This window comes from Ranitomeya imitator, chromosome 1, assembly GCF_032444005.1.
Source record: "Ranitomeya imitator isolate aRanImi1 chromosome 1, aRanImi1.pri, whole genome shotgun sequence".
NCBI lineage: Eukaryota > Metazoa > Chordata > Amphibia > Anura > Dendrobatidae > Ranitomeya > Ranitomeya imitator.
Window position 1 is genome coordinate 694,320,596 of NC_091282.1, and position 18,180 is coordinate 694,338,775.

Consider the following 18,180-nt stretch of genomic DNA (forward strand, 5'->3'; position numbering starts at 1 on the left):
AAGCTCAATACAAATCCAGAGCATGAGGATGTAACCGGCACCAGCCGGCCCAAGTCCTAGGAGACATGTGAGCATGCAATCAAAAATGTTATGATATTACCTTGAGACATGCTGGTGTCAGAGCGCCGGTGTGGTGGGAGCAGGAGGGAGCCTCGACGCGCATTTCGCCGTCGCGGGCTTCGACGCCTCCTGACCGGCGCTCTGACGCTATACCGGCGCTATACTATAAATCTTTATAAATTTTATTTAAGCACAAAATTACAATCAAAATTGAAAATACAACAGAAAAAGAATGTTATGTGTACATGTACAAATCAGTGATTAAATCACTGATTTATACATGTACCGATTACATTCTTTTTTCAGTCACCCATGACTGCACCACGGGAGAGAGGAATCCACCCTTCAAGGACAGGAAACCTTCAAGATAAAAAGGGTGGCTTCTCTCTCTGCATCAGTTGTTTTCCTGTCCTTGATGAGGAACCCACAGTAAAGATGTTGGTGAAGAAAAATAAGAGGATTCCCACTGTCTCTGCTGCGGCCTGGTACCCGTCAGCCACGCACCCCTGGGCATAGCGCAGGATGTGCACAGTGGAAAGAAAAAAGGAAGTACACCCAGACTTGGGCTGCTGGCCATCAGCTCATTAGCGGCATCGAAGGAGGCGGGGCGCCACTGAGGTCTCGTCTGCTTGCCTCCCTGAGTGTAAGTGAACAGGGCATCAGCGTTGGGTCAGGCTGGTGCCCGTCGGCTGCGTGGCTGGATGCGTGCGGTCCCCGGAAGTCGCGTCCGGATGACGCTCTTACCAACATGTGATTTCCGGGGGTAGGTACCGGAAGCAGGCTGTATGTGCTGGCTGGTGGTCCCCACGTGGAATGGGGCTATGTAAGGAGGACCGCCGGCAGGAAGAGTGAGGATGCTAGCATGTAAGGGCACCAACCGCAGTAGCATCCTTCACAGTTGTGGCAGAAATCGAATAAAGATAGACAATGCTTGTCTCAACCCCACAGGAAGCTGGCACCCCAGCAGCCATGAGCAGGTTGACGGGACAGCGGAAATGGGGGTCGTTTGGGCAGTGTGCAAGGCACTGCAGACTCCAGCTCAAGTAGGGTTGAGAAATTCGCAGTCTACAAGGGAGACCTTTTGGATGTGGTCCAACTTCCTGATCTGGTACCCTTTAAAAGCTTCCGAGTGGCTAGTGATCTTCAAGAAAATTCAGTGTGTTAATGCCCCTTTCTCTTTTTTTTTTTCCTCTCCCAGTCTTTCTCTACTTTTTTGGGGGGGTAGGAAGGGAGATAGGATGTCCCTAAGAAGTGTATGGGGAAAACAAACCACAGCAAATCCCCCTCTGTGGGCAAGGGTATGCTAGAATATAGTCAAAAAAGCTATGTCAGTCTTTTATAGAGCAGGCTATTTCGGAAGAGTCCCTTAATTATGCCTCCAGTCTGAGGTTTTTAATCAGGACTGAAGTACAAAAGTCTGTAAAATCACTGTACGGCTCAGGAGATAGGAGCCCTTCAGGAAAGAAGAGGCCCAGAATATCTCCTCAGTCATCACATAAGTCTTCAGTGTCAGAGGAAAAGGGCCTGTATGAGTCAATTCGAAGTTCCACCTCATCTGACAGTGACACAGAGGGTCGACGGTTTTTCCCTTAGATGAAACAGATAAATTGGTAAAATCCATAAGGTCTACAATGGGTCTCGTAGACCAAAAATCCAAACAGTCAGTTCAGGACATGATGTTCGGGGGCCTCGAACAAAGGAAACGCAGGACCTTCCCCGTGAATGAGTAGGTGCAGGACCTCATTGAAAGTAAGTTGATAAAACAAATTGAAGGAGTCCATTTCAGCTTCCTTTAAGAGGCAATACCCTTTTGAGGAGGAGGCTACTACATCTTGAGAAAAGGCCCCTAACCTGGATATAGCGATATATTTCATTTAAGTACCTGTTAGACAGGAAGACGGGTAGCTTCCTTAGAGCAATGTGGGATGCCTCTGCAGGTGCCCCAAGACCAGAAATTGCAGCATCCTGCGCTGTCAGATATCTAAGGGTCTGGTTAGATAGTCTTGAGGATAAACTGGAGCAGATGGTGCCAAGGTAAACCACCCTTACCTCATTCCCAACCATTAAGGGGACAGCAGAATTCCTGGCTGACGCATCAGTGGACTCTGCTAGGTTGGCTGCTAGATTAGCCGCATTATCTAACGCAGGTCATAGGGCTGTCTGGTTAAAGTGTTCGCCGGGAGACGCGCAGGCGAAAGTCAAGCTATGTTCCCTCCCTTGTGAGGGCAAATTCCTATTCAGGCCTGTCCTGGACCAGATACTGGAAAGTGTCAGGGACTGTGCCAATAGGGTTTCCCAAGAGCCCCCTTTCCATCATTTTGACAGTCCTTTCAGAAGGGATGGTACAGCCACAAGAAGCCATCCAGAGATTGGGATAAGTTGGAAGGCCGATCCAGAGAAGGCAGGGTGTTCTTCAGGGTCCTTCCCAAGAAACCAAAAAGCCCTCTCAATGACTTGGCTCCCTAGGAGGGTGAAAGGCTCTATCTCCTCCCAGCCTGGGAAAAGATTCCCTCCAGCACCTGGATCCTTCGCATAATAGATCAGACCTAAAACTGAAATTCCATACCTCCCGCGGGAAAGATCTCTCTATCTATCTATCTATCTATCTATCTATCTATCTATCTATCTATCTATCTATCTATCTATCTATCTATCTATATACACACACATATATACACACACATATATACACACACACATATATATATATATACACACACACATATATATGTATATATACATATATATATATATATATATATATATATATATATATATATATATATATGTATATACACATACCCCTCCTCAGCTATTCTCACACAAACAACTAGCGCTAGAGAACGAGTCAGTAAAAATGGCAGTAAAGGTTCTGTTATATGGCAGTCCTGGACCTCAAAGATGCCTACTATCACGTACCAAAACGCGCAATGTCAGAGATTCCTCAGAGTAGCAGTGCGGATACAAGGATAGGTCAGACACTTCCAATACAGGACTCTCCCCTTTGGACTAGCGATAGCCTTTTGTATCTTTACAAAAATATTGGAGGTAACAGCTCATCTCCAGGGAACAGATGTGCTGTTGGTGCCATATCTGGATGACTGCCTAATTGTGAGGGTCTCAATCCTTCCATGTCAGAGACAAGTCAGGGAGGTGAGCAGCACCCTGGAAAACTTAAGGTGGTTCTTATCTAAAAAAAAAATCCAGGCTACAGCCATAAACCCCTTCACGCCACTTCCCTCTTTCGTTTTTGCATTTGTTTTTCGCTCCCCCCTTTTCCCAGATCCATAACTTTATTTGTCCGTCAATATGGTCATGTGAGGGCTTGTTTTTTGCTGGACGAGTTGTACTGTTGAAAGACACCATTGGTTTTACCATGTCTTGTACGCGAAAACGGGAATAAAAACTTTTTTTTTTTTTTTTAATTTTTGCATGCTTCAATAGTCTCCGTGGGAGATTAGAAGCTGCAATAATCCGATCGCCTCTGCTACATACAGGCAATGATCAGATCACCTGTATGCAGTAGAAGTGCTCACTTGTTATGAACGCCGACCACCGGAAGTCGCTTATAGCAATCCGGCAATGACAACCATAGAGGTCTGCTGGAGACCTCTGGTTGTCATGCCAACCCATTGATGACCCGCGATCATGTGACGGTGTCACCGATGGGAGGGATTAGTGACTCGCTTCTGGCGCAATCACATTAAATGCCCATTTAACGGGTTAACAGCATGGGTGGATCGCAATTCCACACGCGTCTGTTAGGGGCACAAATCAGGTGTTCAAAACAGCTGTCATATGCCAGGAAAGATGGCACACAAACTACATTTGGATGTTTTGGGTTGTCATGATTTAAAAAGAGAAAACGCAGTAGTATGACAATAAATGACTTCACCCAACTACTAATCATGAGTGGAGATAAAGTTTTGGTGTTTTCATTCATATTCTCTGGAAAAAGGCCAAGAAAGCAAAAATTCTGCCAGGGTATATAAACTTTTAAGCACAACTGTATATAGCTTTCTGTAATGTACTACTTTTGCACATTAACAACAATTTAACATCATAAAGAAATACATTTTGTTCATGCATCGCCGTAGTCGGAGACCTATAAATTATGGCTCAGTGGGGGTTGGATTGTTTTTTCAGGATGATTACATTTTCAGTGACACAATTTTTCTTAACATACAAATTTTTTTATTGCCTTTTACTCGACTTTTTATGCCCTAGTATGATGAAAAAATGAGTTTTTGCTCCGTTTTTATGGGATTAAATATTGTTCCACTTTTATACTTTGGATTGTTCTGGATGCAGCAATATCAAACATTTTTCCTTTTTTGTTTTATATGCAGGGCATTAGACCTGTCAGTTTCACACTGGCAGGAACTAAGTGGCCTGTACCAGGAAGAACTGGTCATTTTTTTGACTGTTGCGGTGGCAACCATCGACACATTGTGATCATGGAATAGGGGTGCTGATAGGGTTAAAGAGGAAGCTACCCTACTATCACAACCACTTCATGTCACTATTGACTGGGTCATTGTTAGAGGATTAAACATCCAGAATCTGTGCTGGCACCAAGCAAGTTAGTTTCCGCAGGAATTTGGCTCTCAGTTAAATATAAATTTAAAAAAAATGAAGGCAGCATAGATTGAGACACAGGTTCATTGCCAAAGAAAGTAAAATTATCCAAAAAAAATTAACTTCATAAACAATAAGAAACTAAAAAATTATAGTATTTACCTCCTCAAAAATAGTCTTCATGAAACAGTGGAAGAAGATGAGGGAAACACCAATCTACTAAACACCACCCACTGTATAGTACGTATTTACACAAGAAAATCCCATCCCCGGTTATTTTGACCTTTACTGTGGGCAGAATCTTGAAGGGTTTTCCAAGCGATGCTATTTTAGAGGATAAAAGAAAATGTGATGTTTAGCTGTGGAGGGCAGGAATGACCAGTCTGCTGATCTCCTACATCCCTTCCACCTTTAACAGCAGGCTTGGTATTGGAATATGTGTGTACTTGTTCAGAATTTGAGCAATAGTGGTATCATTGGTAATTAAATCAATCTATGGGAAATCTGGTTGTTACTATTCTTTTACTGATCAGCCTATTCTGAAGCCTTGTTTGTTCCTCATATGTAGTTTTCTACTTCAGGTGCTATTATGTGTTTTAGTGTTTATAATTCTTATGGACTGATAGTGTCTTTTTCACAATAGTTACATTTTTCTGCACGAGACACAATTAAACAGTTCAATACAAAACACGTTATGAAGAGTTTAAGCTCTCGTTATTAGTTATACCCAGTTAAAGGGAACCTGTCACCCCCAAAATCGATGGTGAGGTAAGCTCACCGTCATCAGGGGCTTATCTACAGCATTCTGTAATGCTGTAGATAAGCCCCCGATGTAACCTGAAAGATGAGAAAAAGAGGTTAGATTATACTCACCCAGGGGCGGTCCCGCTCCGATGGGTGTCTCAGGTCTGATACAGCGCCTCCCATCTTCATTCCATGACGTCCTCTTCTGGTCTTCACGCCGCGGCTTCAGCGCAGGCGTACTTTGTCTGCCCTGTTGAGGGCAGAGCAAAGTACTGCAGTGCGCAGGCGCTGGGCCTCTCTGACCTTTCCGGCGCCTGCGCACTGCAGTACTTTCCTCTGCCCTCAACAGGGCAGACAAAGTACGCTTGCCCCGGAGCCACGGCGTGAAGACCAGAAGAGGACGTCATGGAATGAAGAGGGGAGGAGCCGGAGCGGACCTGAGACACCCATCGGACCGGACCGCAGTGGGACCGCCCCTGGGTGAGTATAATCTAACGTCTTTTTCTCCTCTTTCAGGTAACATCGGCGGCTTATCTACAGCATTACAGAATGCTGTAGATAAGCCCCTGGTGACGGTGAGCTTACCTCACTATCGATTTTGGGGGTGACAGGTTCCCTTTAATACACGACAGTATATACGACACGACACGACAGTAGGAATGACAGAGAACGTGCTGCTCTATGTTAGTCCCATAGACTTTACATAAGGCTAGGTTCATATTTGCATTCAGGAGGGCTGCAGATGGCTGCTGTTGTGAATTCTGCTCTTGGGTTCCCTCCAGTGGTTGTAGGTGGGAATGCAGTTGTCTCTGAGTCACAGTCCTGGCCAGGTGTATCTGCTAATTGCTGTTCTGACTGGGATATTTAAGTGTGCAGGATTCATTAGCCCTTGCCAGTTGTCAATGTTTCTTTGGAAGTATTGGATATCTGCATGGCCTCACCTGCTTAGCTGCCAGTTCAGCAAAGATAAGTGTCTGTTTCTTTTTCTGAAGCACACTTGCTGTGTGCTTATTTTCAGTGCTGATCTTTTGTTTCTATTTGTCCAGCTTAGACTGTGTCAGTTGTTTTTCTCAGTCTGGTTGGATTCTCTGTAGTTGCAGTTATACTCTCCACATCTTTAGTTAGGTGGTGGAGTTTTGTATTTTCTGCTGTGGATATTTTTGTAGTATTTTTATGCTGACCGCTTAGTATCCTGTCCTGTCCTTTTCTATTTAGCTAGAAGTGGCCTCCTTTGCTAAGCCTGTTTTCTGCCTGCGTGTGTCTTTTCCTCTCCAACTCAGTCATTATTTGTGGGGGGCTGCCTATCCTTTGGGGGTCTACTCTGAGGCAATATAGTTTTCCTATTTCCATCTTTAGGGGTATTTAGTCCTCCGGCTGTGTCGAGGTGTCTAGGTTTTGTTAGGCACACCCCACGGCTACTTCTAGTTGCGGTGTTAAGATCAGGTTTGCGGTCAGTATAGTGCCACCTACTCCAGTGAAGGTTTTCATGCTGCTCCAAGGCCACCTGATCATAACAGGCTGCGTACTTCCTCCGTCACAGCACCCCGTCTTGCTGAATAAACCTCCCATCTCAATGGAGAATTACAGGAATCTTCCCCTGATGAGTAGAGAAAAAAACGAAACGCGTAGGGAAGTATACCTTTTCATTACTTTGCATTGGGGGTCACCATATAAAAACTGGTGATATTCTATGATGGGGTATTTGTATGGATAATGATGTGCCATCTCCCCAGTCTTTACACCAGTTAAAAACGGTCAATAATTCGTTATATGCAAAGCTAAAAGGGGATTGGGCGCACTGCCATTTAATTATATAAAGACATTTATGAGGGTGCGGTAACAGTAATAAACACTATACTGAGAATCCAAAGAGAAAAGCATTACTGCAACAAGTCGCACACCTGCAATTAATGAGCAACAAAATACATAAAATACAAGCTGATTTTATTGACAGATCAAAGAAAAAACACACCATAAACAATAAAAACATAATTAAAAACATATAAGCACCATCAAAAACACACAGGAAAAGTGGACCATAATACAGTGTAATAAGGTAACCCAATAAGGTACACCAGGTTGTATCTTTGTGGGAGGTTATCTCCCGTTTACCTTCTGTGACCCAGTGATTTCACCATATATAGGTTTCCCATTAGCCATTATTCGGGCTCGCCTCTTTTTACTTCTGCTTGGGACATATTGTTGTGCCTACTATTGTTTTGTTGGCCTGGCACTGTGTGCATCCTGGCTTACTATTTTTGCACCGTCCCGCTATTTACAATATTGCGCTGTACCCCATGAGCCATTTGGGTTAATTTTGGGTTACCTTATTACACTGTATTATGGTCTGCTTTTCCTGTGTGTTTTTGATGGTGCTTATATGTTTTTAATTATGTTTTTATTGTTTATGGTGTGTTTTTTCTTTGATCTGTCAATAAAATCAGCTTGTATTTTATGTATTTTGTTGCTCATTAATTGCAGGTGTGCGACTTGTTGCAGTAATGCTTTTCTCTTTGGATTCTTAATTAGTTATATGCAGGCTCGGACTGGCCCACCGGGGTACCGGAGGATCCCCCGGTGGGCCCCTGACTCAGAAAGTCTCTCTCTTCTGAGCATCGCTGCATGCCCAATTTAAGCTCCGCCTCTCCCCGCCCATCAGAAGAAGAGAGAAAAGCTGAGCTCCTGCATTGCCTGGTATAATGGTGAGGATCATTGGCTCAGACTGCAGTATGAGAGCAGGGTGCGGGCTGGATCTCTTCCCTCCCCGGAGTCTCTGGTGGCTAGTAGGATGGGAGAAGGGAGGCTCAGCACAGACATTTCACTGACCTGCACTGACGCTGCTCCTGGAGCCTGACAGCAGTAAGCACCGCCCAACAGCACAGACGGGTCAGGCTGCTGCAGCATGTGGTCAGGAGAGCTGTGCAGTCACTGCTGAAGCTACTGCTAGCAGTGAAGAAAGTGCTACTGGAAGTGGTGTCCTCTGGCTCCTGCACTGCTCCAAGCCAAGCGCTTAACTCTGTGGTCAGCACTGTGAGGAGGGGGAGGGGAGGCTCCAGAGGAACACAGTGGCCTGAAGTGAGTACTGGAGCTTCCTGTTTATGTCTCTGTCCTGACTCTCCTGTCCTCCATCCCAAGAAAAGCTGCTTTCTTGTTTTCCCCACACAGCTGTGCTCTCCCTGCCCTCTCTACCCTTTCTGCCTTCTAGTTGTTCATATCACTTTACCTTCCCCCACTGCTGTTCTGTGATGCTGACAGGGGGCCCCCATCTTCTTCATGGCACTTGCCCGAAATCCTACCTATCCTTTTAAAAAGATACCTGGCATTTTTATATGCAGAATGAACAATTAATATATTTATAATGTTATTTATAGGAAAAAGATAATAGTAAAAAAAAATGCCATCTCTCCAGTTTGCATCGGGTGCTCTATAACGTGATCAAAAGGAAACAATAAGAAAAAGGTATCGGCTGGCAGATCTCGGCGAGCGATAATGGCAATCTCATGATCAGAGAGTTGAAAATCCGGCCCTGATCATGCTCTCCGGGGTCTCGGCCACCCCTGGCAGCCGAGGCCCCCGAAATATTCCAACTCTGGGGGGGGGGGCACTACAGCTTTATTCCTGATTGCCATTTTATAACGGCAATGAGGAAATAAGTACGCTTAGCTTAATGAGTATCGGCGGTTCCTAAAGGTTTAAACCAGTGTTTCCCAAACTCCGGTCCTCACGGACCCCACAGGTCCTGTTTTCAGGATTTCCATAGTGTTGCACAGCTGAGAGAATTCCTGAGGGCTTGATGAAACTTCCAACACCTGTGCAATACTAAGGAAATCCTGAGAACATGACCTGTGGGGTCCGTGAGGACCGGAGTTTGGGAAACACTGGTTTATACTAAGGCTACGATCACGCAAACAGTATTTGGTCAGTATTTTATCTCAGTATTTGTAGCCAAAATCAGGAGAGGAACAATCAAAGGGAAAGTATAAGGCTACGTTCACACTGGGCGTTTTTGCTGTGTTTTTAATGCATTTTTTATGCTAATTTTCAGCTGCGTTTTACAGTACCAGCAAAGCCTATGAGATTTCAGAAATCTCGTGCACACACATTGGTTTATTTTTTATCAGTATTTTGTGCTTTGCTTGTTTTTTTGGATGTAGAGCATGTCACTTCTTTTAGCAATTGAATGGAAAAAACACACCAAAAATGTAGCAAAACCTGCGTTTTTGCCACAGATTCTTTCCTGCCAAGCACTTGGGTTTTGCTGCAGAAAAAAACACAGCAAAAACGCCCACTGTAAACTTAGCCTAAGGCCGGTTTCACACGTCAGTGGCTCCGGTACATGAGCTGACAGTTTCCTCATGTACCGGAAACACTGACTCACGTAGACACATTAAAATCAATGTGTCTCTGCACATGTCAGTGTGTTTTCACGGACCGTGTGTCCGTTTGGAAAACACGGAGACATGTCAGTGTTCGTGGGAGCGCACGGATTACACGGACCCATTAAAGTCAATGGGTCCGTGTAAAACACGTACCGCACACGGATGTTGTCCGTGTGCAGTCCGTGTGCCGTGCAGGAGACAGCGCTACAGTAAGCGCTGTCCCCCCAGCGTGGTGCTGAAGCCGCTATTCATTTCTTCTCTCCAGCATCGTTCGCTTTTTTTTTTTTTTTTTTTTGGGGTATTTAAAATAAGATCCCTGTGCACCCCCCCCCCCCTCCCCCGCGCTGTTAATAAAATACTTACCCGGCTCCCTCGCTGCTTCCTGTCCTCGCCGCAGCTTCTCCTGTATGAGCGGTCACGTGGTGCCGCCCATTACAGTGATGAATATGCGGCTCCACCCCTATGGGAGGTATATACTGACATAAAATACTGTGAACATGTAGGAAAAGAGGTGCAGAATTTTCTGCACAAAAACCGCATCTCCTGGCAGAATCCGCAGCTGCGGATTTGCCGCGGTTTTTATGCGGATTTTGTGCAATTTTTATGCGGATTTTCTGCGGTTTTTGCCACTGCGGATTTTTATCATGGAGGGGTGCAGAAACGCTGCAGATCTGCACAAAAGTGACATGCACTTCTTTGACATCCGCAGCAATTCCACACTGATTTTTCCGCACCATCTGCACAGCTATTTTATTTATGTCATTGATTTACATTGTACTGTACATCACAGTGCGGATCTGCAGCGTTTCTGTGCGGTAAAATCTGCTGCGGATTCGCAGCAAATCCGCATCGTGTGCACATAGCCATAGTGTGACCATAGCCTTAAAGAAATGGATCAGATAAAAATAGACAAAAATGGCGATGGACAGAACCAATTAAATACATTAATCAGGTCTTTGTTGTTTCCGTTAGGGTATGTTTCCATAGATAGATATATTGATAGATAGATAATAGATAGATAGATTGATAGATAAAAAAGTTTGATAGATAAGATATATCTATAGATAGATAGATGATAGATAGATAAATATATCTATAGATAATACCAAGCCCGATGTTTGGTAATAAACGTAATAAAATGGTATGTAATGAGTTAGGCTGGGATAACACATGCGAGAAACATGACATGACAAGTCTTGCATCTTAATATCTGGCACTGCCGCTGGCACTCAGGACCGGAGCATGCAGCTGCATGTATTTCTATGTAGCTGAACGCTCCAGTCCGAGTGCCAGCAGCAGTGCAGGGTATTTAGGTGTGAGACTTTTGCAAGTTTCTCGCAAGTGTGACCCGGCCTTAAAGGAAATATCTGTTTAATTTAAAAAAAAAAATGGCGTGGGCTCCCGCGCAATTTTCTACACCAGAGAGGGAGAGCCAGCGACTGGGGGACTGATGTTTGTAGCCTGGGAAGGGGTTAATACCCATGGATCTTCCCAGGCTATGAATATCAGCCCGCAGCTGTATATTTAGTCTTTACTGGTTATTAAAATGGGGGGACCCCCCCAAAAAATGACGTGGGATCCAACAATAATTTATAGCCAGAAAGGCTACGCAGACAGCTGCGGGCTGATATTCATAGCTTAGGAAGGGAGTATGGATATATACCAGCCCCCAGCCACCCCAGAAATGGTGCATAAGATGCACCAATTCCAGTACATAGCCTCTCTCTTCCCACTTGCCCTGTAGAGGTGGCATCTGGGGTAATAAGGGGTTAATGTCACCTTTGTAAGGTGACATTAAGCCGGCTTAGTAATGGAGAGGCGTCAATAAGACACCTATCCATTACTAATCCTATAGTTGTGAAAGGATTAATAAAACACACACACGCAGAACAAAGTATTTTAATGAAATAAACCACCACAGTTTTGTCATCTTTATTATACTGGTAATCCAAGCGAAGCCATCGATCTTCTGAAAAAAATAAAAAAAACAACAGTATACTCCCTGATTAGTCGTAGTCCTTAATAACGAGTCTCCCATGACGAGTTCAGCTCTGCTACATCTGGATGCCTGACATCCAGACATAGCAGAGCTTGTAGATGATCACCGGAGATAACTCTCCAGCGATCACCTACACTGCATCGTTCTCACAATCGGCTGACCGTGAGAACCAGACTAGTGACCGGAGATAACCCCCGGTCACTTGCACGGTAGTTCTCGCGGTAAGCTAAGTTATCGCGAGAACTGCAGTGGATGCGGGACTTCCAGTGGCGGGACAGGTAAGACCTTACTTAAATTAGTAGACATGCGTAGTAAGCTGCGTTTACGCAGTTATTACGCATGTGACTAATCATTAGATGTGGCTTTTCTGCATCTAATTGTCTATGATAAATTTACGGTGCGGCGACGGTGCGGCGACGTTTACGCGGGTCTGCCGCCTGCGTGTTTTACCGCATAGTGGAGACTGGATTTCAGGAAATCCCCTCCACTATGTTGTAACATCTGAACGCTTCATGTTTGACGCTGCGGCTCTACGCAGCGTCAAACATGCAGCATTTCCTGACCGTGGAAACACACCCTTAGAGTGTCCATTTTTTTTAGCAGAAACAAATGTGCAGCATGTTGTACCTGTTCTAGTGAATATGATGAAACTTGCTACTGAGCCTCCTAAAAATACTACAACACAAAGGTGTACCTAGCCTGGGTGCTGAAATTTAGAGTGGGCCCCTGGAGTCAGTTCCATTGGTGGGCCCTAGGTACCCCAGTCCGACACTGGTTATATGTAACAAATGGGTGAAACTGTTCACTTTTTTCACACACCATCTTGAGCGGTCATTGCTAACAATAGATGCATATATAGAGAGCATGTGTGGTCTGATCTGCCAAATGACCAGGTGATGTGTGGTCTGATCTGCCAAATGACCAGGTGATGTGTGGTCTGATCTGCCAAATGACCAGGTGATGTGTGGTCTGATCTGCCAAATGACCAGGTGATGTGTGGTCTGATCTGCCAAATGACCAGGTGATGTGAAATTTGATATTTTTTCCGCACTGCCAGCTGATATCGGACCTTTATGTTTCCATGATAGATTTATTCATGTGGATCTTGGGATATTGAGGTCTGAGGCAGTTCGATTTATTTGTGATATTGGCATTTCTTCTTTTGAAATGTGACGTACTGTGAGTCCTTTATGTGTTTTGATTATTTTGGGTCTACCATTTTTTAACGAGTTTATTAAAAGTTAATTTTTAATCTAGAATCACACCCTGCTTTTTATACTATATTATTGATTGGTGATCACAGCTTTTTCACAAATGTGAACCTAGCCTAAGACGGAAGTTTTAATGCGCGAGTGTTATTCCATACTGACAGTTGGTGGAGGTCTTATGCCCCTCGATGAAATGCCACTGATGCTCCATTGAGAATTTTTGCATACATGTTCATTTTGTTCCAATCACTTTACCACTTTAATTTCCTGTGCTAATTATAGCAAAACAGAATTGGGAATATATTGAGAATCTTGTGTGTGTCAAATTATTTTGTTGCTTTCAGGCTCATCGTTGTGTATGTGTGGAAGGAAAAATAAAGTATGATGAAAATAAAGAGAATGGTAAGATGTTATTAAACAACAATAATTTGCTTATCCTATTTGAAGCATTTTTTCATTCTGGTTGTAAGAAAGGGGAAGACCTTTAAAAAAAATTAATAAAATAAAATAAATCCTGAATTCTGATTGCTGCAGAGATTTAAAAAACAAAACAAATGTCATTCACTTTAATCTTGTGCCTTGTGTGATTATTTTCAAAGAATGCAGGAACAATATCATAAGCTACTTAGTAAAATATAGATAATAGCAGATCAGCAAAATTTTATCCTTTTTTTCCTTTTTAAACACTGCTCATTGTTTAGTACACCTTCAGAGACTCCACAACTTTGTTCCTGTGCTAAACAAGTAGGAGGGGCACTTTTTTAAATCATCAAATTGTTGCAGATTGGTAAAGTGGCTAATAATGCCATGTCTAGCAACTTTTTGAAGATCATCATCACCCCTTTAAGACTGAAAAACAGATCTTTTTTTCTGGAGCCAATGAAATCATGGCTTGACATTTATCAACAATGGGTTGTTATTGTTACCCATAGCCCTTCTGCATGTCTTCATTTATGTCAATATTATATATGTGTATGTACTTGCATATAATGTACAGTAAAATAAATAATTATTTGATCCCTTGCTGATTTTTTAAGTTTGCCCACTGACAAAGACATGAACAGTCTATAATTTTAAGTGTAGGTTAATTTTAACATTGAGAGATAGAATATAAAAAATAAAATCTAGAAAATCTCATTGTATGAATTATATAAATTTATTAGCATTTTGCAGTGAGATATAAGTATTTGATTCCTCTGGCAAACAAGACTTGATTCTTGGTGGCAAAACCCTTGTTGGCAAGCACAGTAGTCAGACGGTTTTTTGTAGTTGATGATGAGGTTTGCGCACATGTCAGGAGGAATTTTTGTCAACTCCTCTTTGCAGATCATCTCTAAATCTTTAAGATTTTGAGGCTGTCCCTTGGCAACTCGGAGCTTCAACTCCCTCCCTCCATAAGTTTTCTATGGGATTAAGGTCTGGAGACTGGCTAGGCCACTCCATGACCTTAATTTAATTCTTTTTGAGCGACTTCTTTGTTGCCTTGGCTGTATGTTTTGGGTCATTGTCTTGCTGGAAGACCCAACCATGACCCATTTTTTAATGTCCTGGTGGAGGGAAGGAGGCTGTCACTCAGGATTTTAAGGTACGTGGCTCCATCCATTCTCCCATTGATACGGTTAAGTCGTCCTGGCCCTTAGAAGAGAAACACCCCCAAAACATAATGTTTCCACATCCATGCTGGACAGTGGAGATGGTCTTCTTTGAGTCATAGGCACTATTTCTTTTCCTCCAAACACGTCGAGTTGAATTAATGCCAAAGACCTCAAATTTTTGTCTCATCTGACCACAGCAACATCTCCCAATCACTCCCAGAATCATCCAGGTGTTCATTGGCAAACTTCAGACGGGCCTGCACATGTGAATTCTTGAGCAGGGGGACCATAGGGGCACTGCAGGATTTTAAATCTTTACGACGTAATGTGTTACCAATGGTTTTCTTGGTGACTGTGGTCCCAGATGCATTAACATTAATAACAAGTTCCCCCGTGTAGTTTTAGGCTGATCTATCACCTTCCTCATGATCAAGAATACCCCATGACGTGAGATTTTGCATGGTACCACAGATCGATGTCGATTGAGTCATTTTGTATTTCTTCCATTTTCTTACTATTGCACCAACAGTTGTCTCCTTCTCACCCAGTGTCTTACTTATGGTTTTGTAGCCCATTCCAGCTTTGTGCAGGTCGATGATCTTGTCCCTGACATACTTATAAAGCTCTTTTTGGTCTTGCCCATGTTGTAGAGGTTTAGTCTGACTGATTAATTCAGTCTGTGGACAGGAGTCTTTTATAAAGGTGACTATGTAAGACAGCTGTCTTTAATGTAGTAGGGGATCAAATACTCATTTCTTACTGCAAAATGCAAATAAATTTATATAATTTATACTATGTGATTTTCTGGATTTTATTTCTGATATTCTATCTCTCAATGTTAAAATCAACCTTGGGATGGACACAAAGTGGGAGAATGTGTGCTTGGAATGACTAATTGCATCCAAAGCCTAACTATGATCATGTGTAATTATTCAGGGGACTGCATGCTAAAGCTGGCTGTGCCGGGGTCTTATGAGAAACAGATAAGTGCCCCAGTTAAGCAATCTCAAACTAAAGAAGAGGGCAGATTTGTTTTCCATGCTGATAAAGATATGAGTCCACATCTAGACGTCTGTCTGTTAAAGACACTGAAAGTAGCACAGGTAGGTTATCTGAAAAGTCAGCTCTAACTTATTTTAGCCCTTTAAGTACCATTGTAGAGTACAGCGCTCTGCTTCCAGCAATCATGCCCTTATCTATCTTGCAAAAGGATAAAAAATTATTATGGATAAACTACTTTGAGGACGAAGCAAGTTTGACCCTAAAGGGGTATTCCCAGAAGTGAAAGTTCTCCTTGATTTATAGGATGACTTACTGATTGCTGCTGATTGAAATGATTGTCTCACACATTTATGTGAAACGCTATTGTCTTATGGACTGCGAGATTAAGCCGAGTATAGTGCTTGATTTTTCCAGCAGTCCCATAAACAATGAATGAAATGAAGGTTGAGAAACTTTTGGACATGCAACAATCAGTAAGTTATTCCGATCTCGTGGGTTGGTTTTGTTTTGGGGGTGAGAGGGTTCTGGGTTTTTTTTTTTATATATATTTTTTTTTCTAAAAACGGCATTTTTGTTGTCTTCGTATTTTAGCTTTTTTTTTCAAAAATGTATGCAAATATTGTGACTTGATATTGCATCTTTTGATGACTTAAATTGTACATTACACTACCTATGCAGTGTAGTGTATTAAGCTTACCTTCCTAACAGGCAGCCAATTAATTGGTTTTCGGACATGATAGATGTTAGGACCTTTGTTATGCCCCCTAGTGCTATGGCAACCCTTGTCAAAATACTTGTGTGCAGTGACCACAGGATATAGGGTGATAAACTGCTGTCCTTAGGGTACCGTCACACTATACGATTTACCTACGATCACGACCAGCGATATGACCTGGCCGTGATCGTAGGTAAATCGTAGTGTAGTCGCTGGGGAGCTGTCACACAGACAGCTCTCCAGCGACCAACGATGCCGAGGTCCCTGGGTAACCAGGGTAAACATCGGGTAACTAAGCGCAGGACCGCGCTTAGTTACCCGATGTTTACCCTGGTTACAAGTGTTAAACTAAAAAAAAACAAACAGCACATACTTACATTCTGGTGTCCGTCAGGTCCCTTGCAGTCTGGTTCCCGCACTCAGTGACTGCCGGCCGTAAAGTGAAAGTGAAAGCACAGCCGCTGTGCTCTGCTTTCACTTTACGGCCGGCAGTCACAGTGCTGGAAGCAGACGGCAAGGGACCTGACGGACACCAGAATGTAAGTATGTGCTGTTTGTTTTTTTTTAGTTTAACGCTTGTAACCAGGGTAAACATCGGGTAACTAAGCGCGGTCCTGCGCTTAGTTACCCGATGTTTACCCTGGTTACAAGCGAACGCATCGCTGGATCGCATCGCTAGATCGCTAGATCAGTGTCACACACACCGATCTAGCGATGACAGCGGGAGATCCAGCGATGAAAGAAAGTTCCATACGATCTGCTACGACGTACGATTCTCAGCAGGATCCCTGATCGCTGCTGCGTGTCAGACACAGCGATATCGTAACGATATCGCTGGAACGTCACGAATCGTACCGTCGTAGCGATCAAAATGTTATAGTGTGACGGTACCCTTAGTCCAACCATTATAGCTTGATTTCAGATACAGTACAGACCAAAAGTTTGGACACACCTTCTCATTTAAAGATTTTTCTGTATTTTCAGGACTATGAAAATTGTACATTTACACTGAAGGCATCAAAACTATTATTTAACACATGTGGAATTCTATACTTAACAAAAAAGTGTGAAACAACTGAAAATATGTCTTATATTCTAGGTTCTTCAAAGTAGCCACCTTTTGCTTTGATGACTGCTTTGCACACTCTTGGCATTCTCTTGATGAGCTTCAAGAGGTAGTCACCGGGAATGGTTTTCACTTCACAGGTGTGCCCTGTCAGGTTTAATAAGTGTGATTTTTTTTGCCTTAAAAATGGGGTTGGAACCATCAGTTGTGTTGTGCAGAAGTCTGGTGGATACACAGCTGATTGTCCTACTGAATAGACTGTTAGAATTTGTATTATGGCAAGAAAAAAGCAGCTAAGTTAAGAAAAACGAGTGGCCATCATTACTTTAAGAAATGAACCACTGCTAAGGATAGGCAACAAGCAGATGAGACTTGTTTGGGCTAAAAAACACAAGAAATGGACATTAGACCAGTGGAAATCTGTGCTTTGGTCTGATGAGCCCAAATTTGAGATCTTTGGTTCCAACCACTGTGTCTTTGTGCGACGCAGAAAAGGTGAACGGATGGACTCTACATGACTGGTTCCCACCATGAAGCATGGAGGAGGAGGTGTGATGGTGTGGGGGTGCTTTTCTGGTGACAGTGTTGGGGATTTATTCAAAATTGAAGGCATACTGAACCAGCATGGCTACCACAGCATCTTGCAACGGCATGCTATTCCATTCCATTTGCATTTAGTTGGACCATCATTTATTTTTCAACAGGACAATGACCCCAAACACACCTCCAGGCTGTGTAAGGGCTATTTGACCAAGAAGGAGAGTGATTGGGTTCTACGCCAGATGACCTGGCCTCCTCAGTCACCAGACCTGAACCCAATCGAGATGGTTTGGG

General features: G+C 43.3%; 1 protein-coding gene across 2 annotated transcripts in view; it reads left to right on the top strand.

Moving 5' to 3' along the window:
- PLA2G4F (phospholipase A2 group IVF) overlaps positions 1 to 18,180 on the top strand; it is a 120,496-nt gene that overhangs the window by 49,914 nt on the left and 52,402 nt on the right. For both annotated transcript variants that reach the window (XM_069730631.1, XM_069730640.1), the window contains 2 exons: positions 13,313 to 13,370; positions 15,500 to 15,666. In XM_069730631.1, coding sequence (XP_069586732.1) covers positions 13,313 to 13,370; positions 15,500 to 15,666 — 225 coding nt within the window. The remainder of the gene's footprint in view (positions 1 to 13,312; positions 13,371 to 15,499; positions 15,667 to 18,180) is intronic.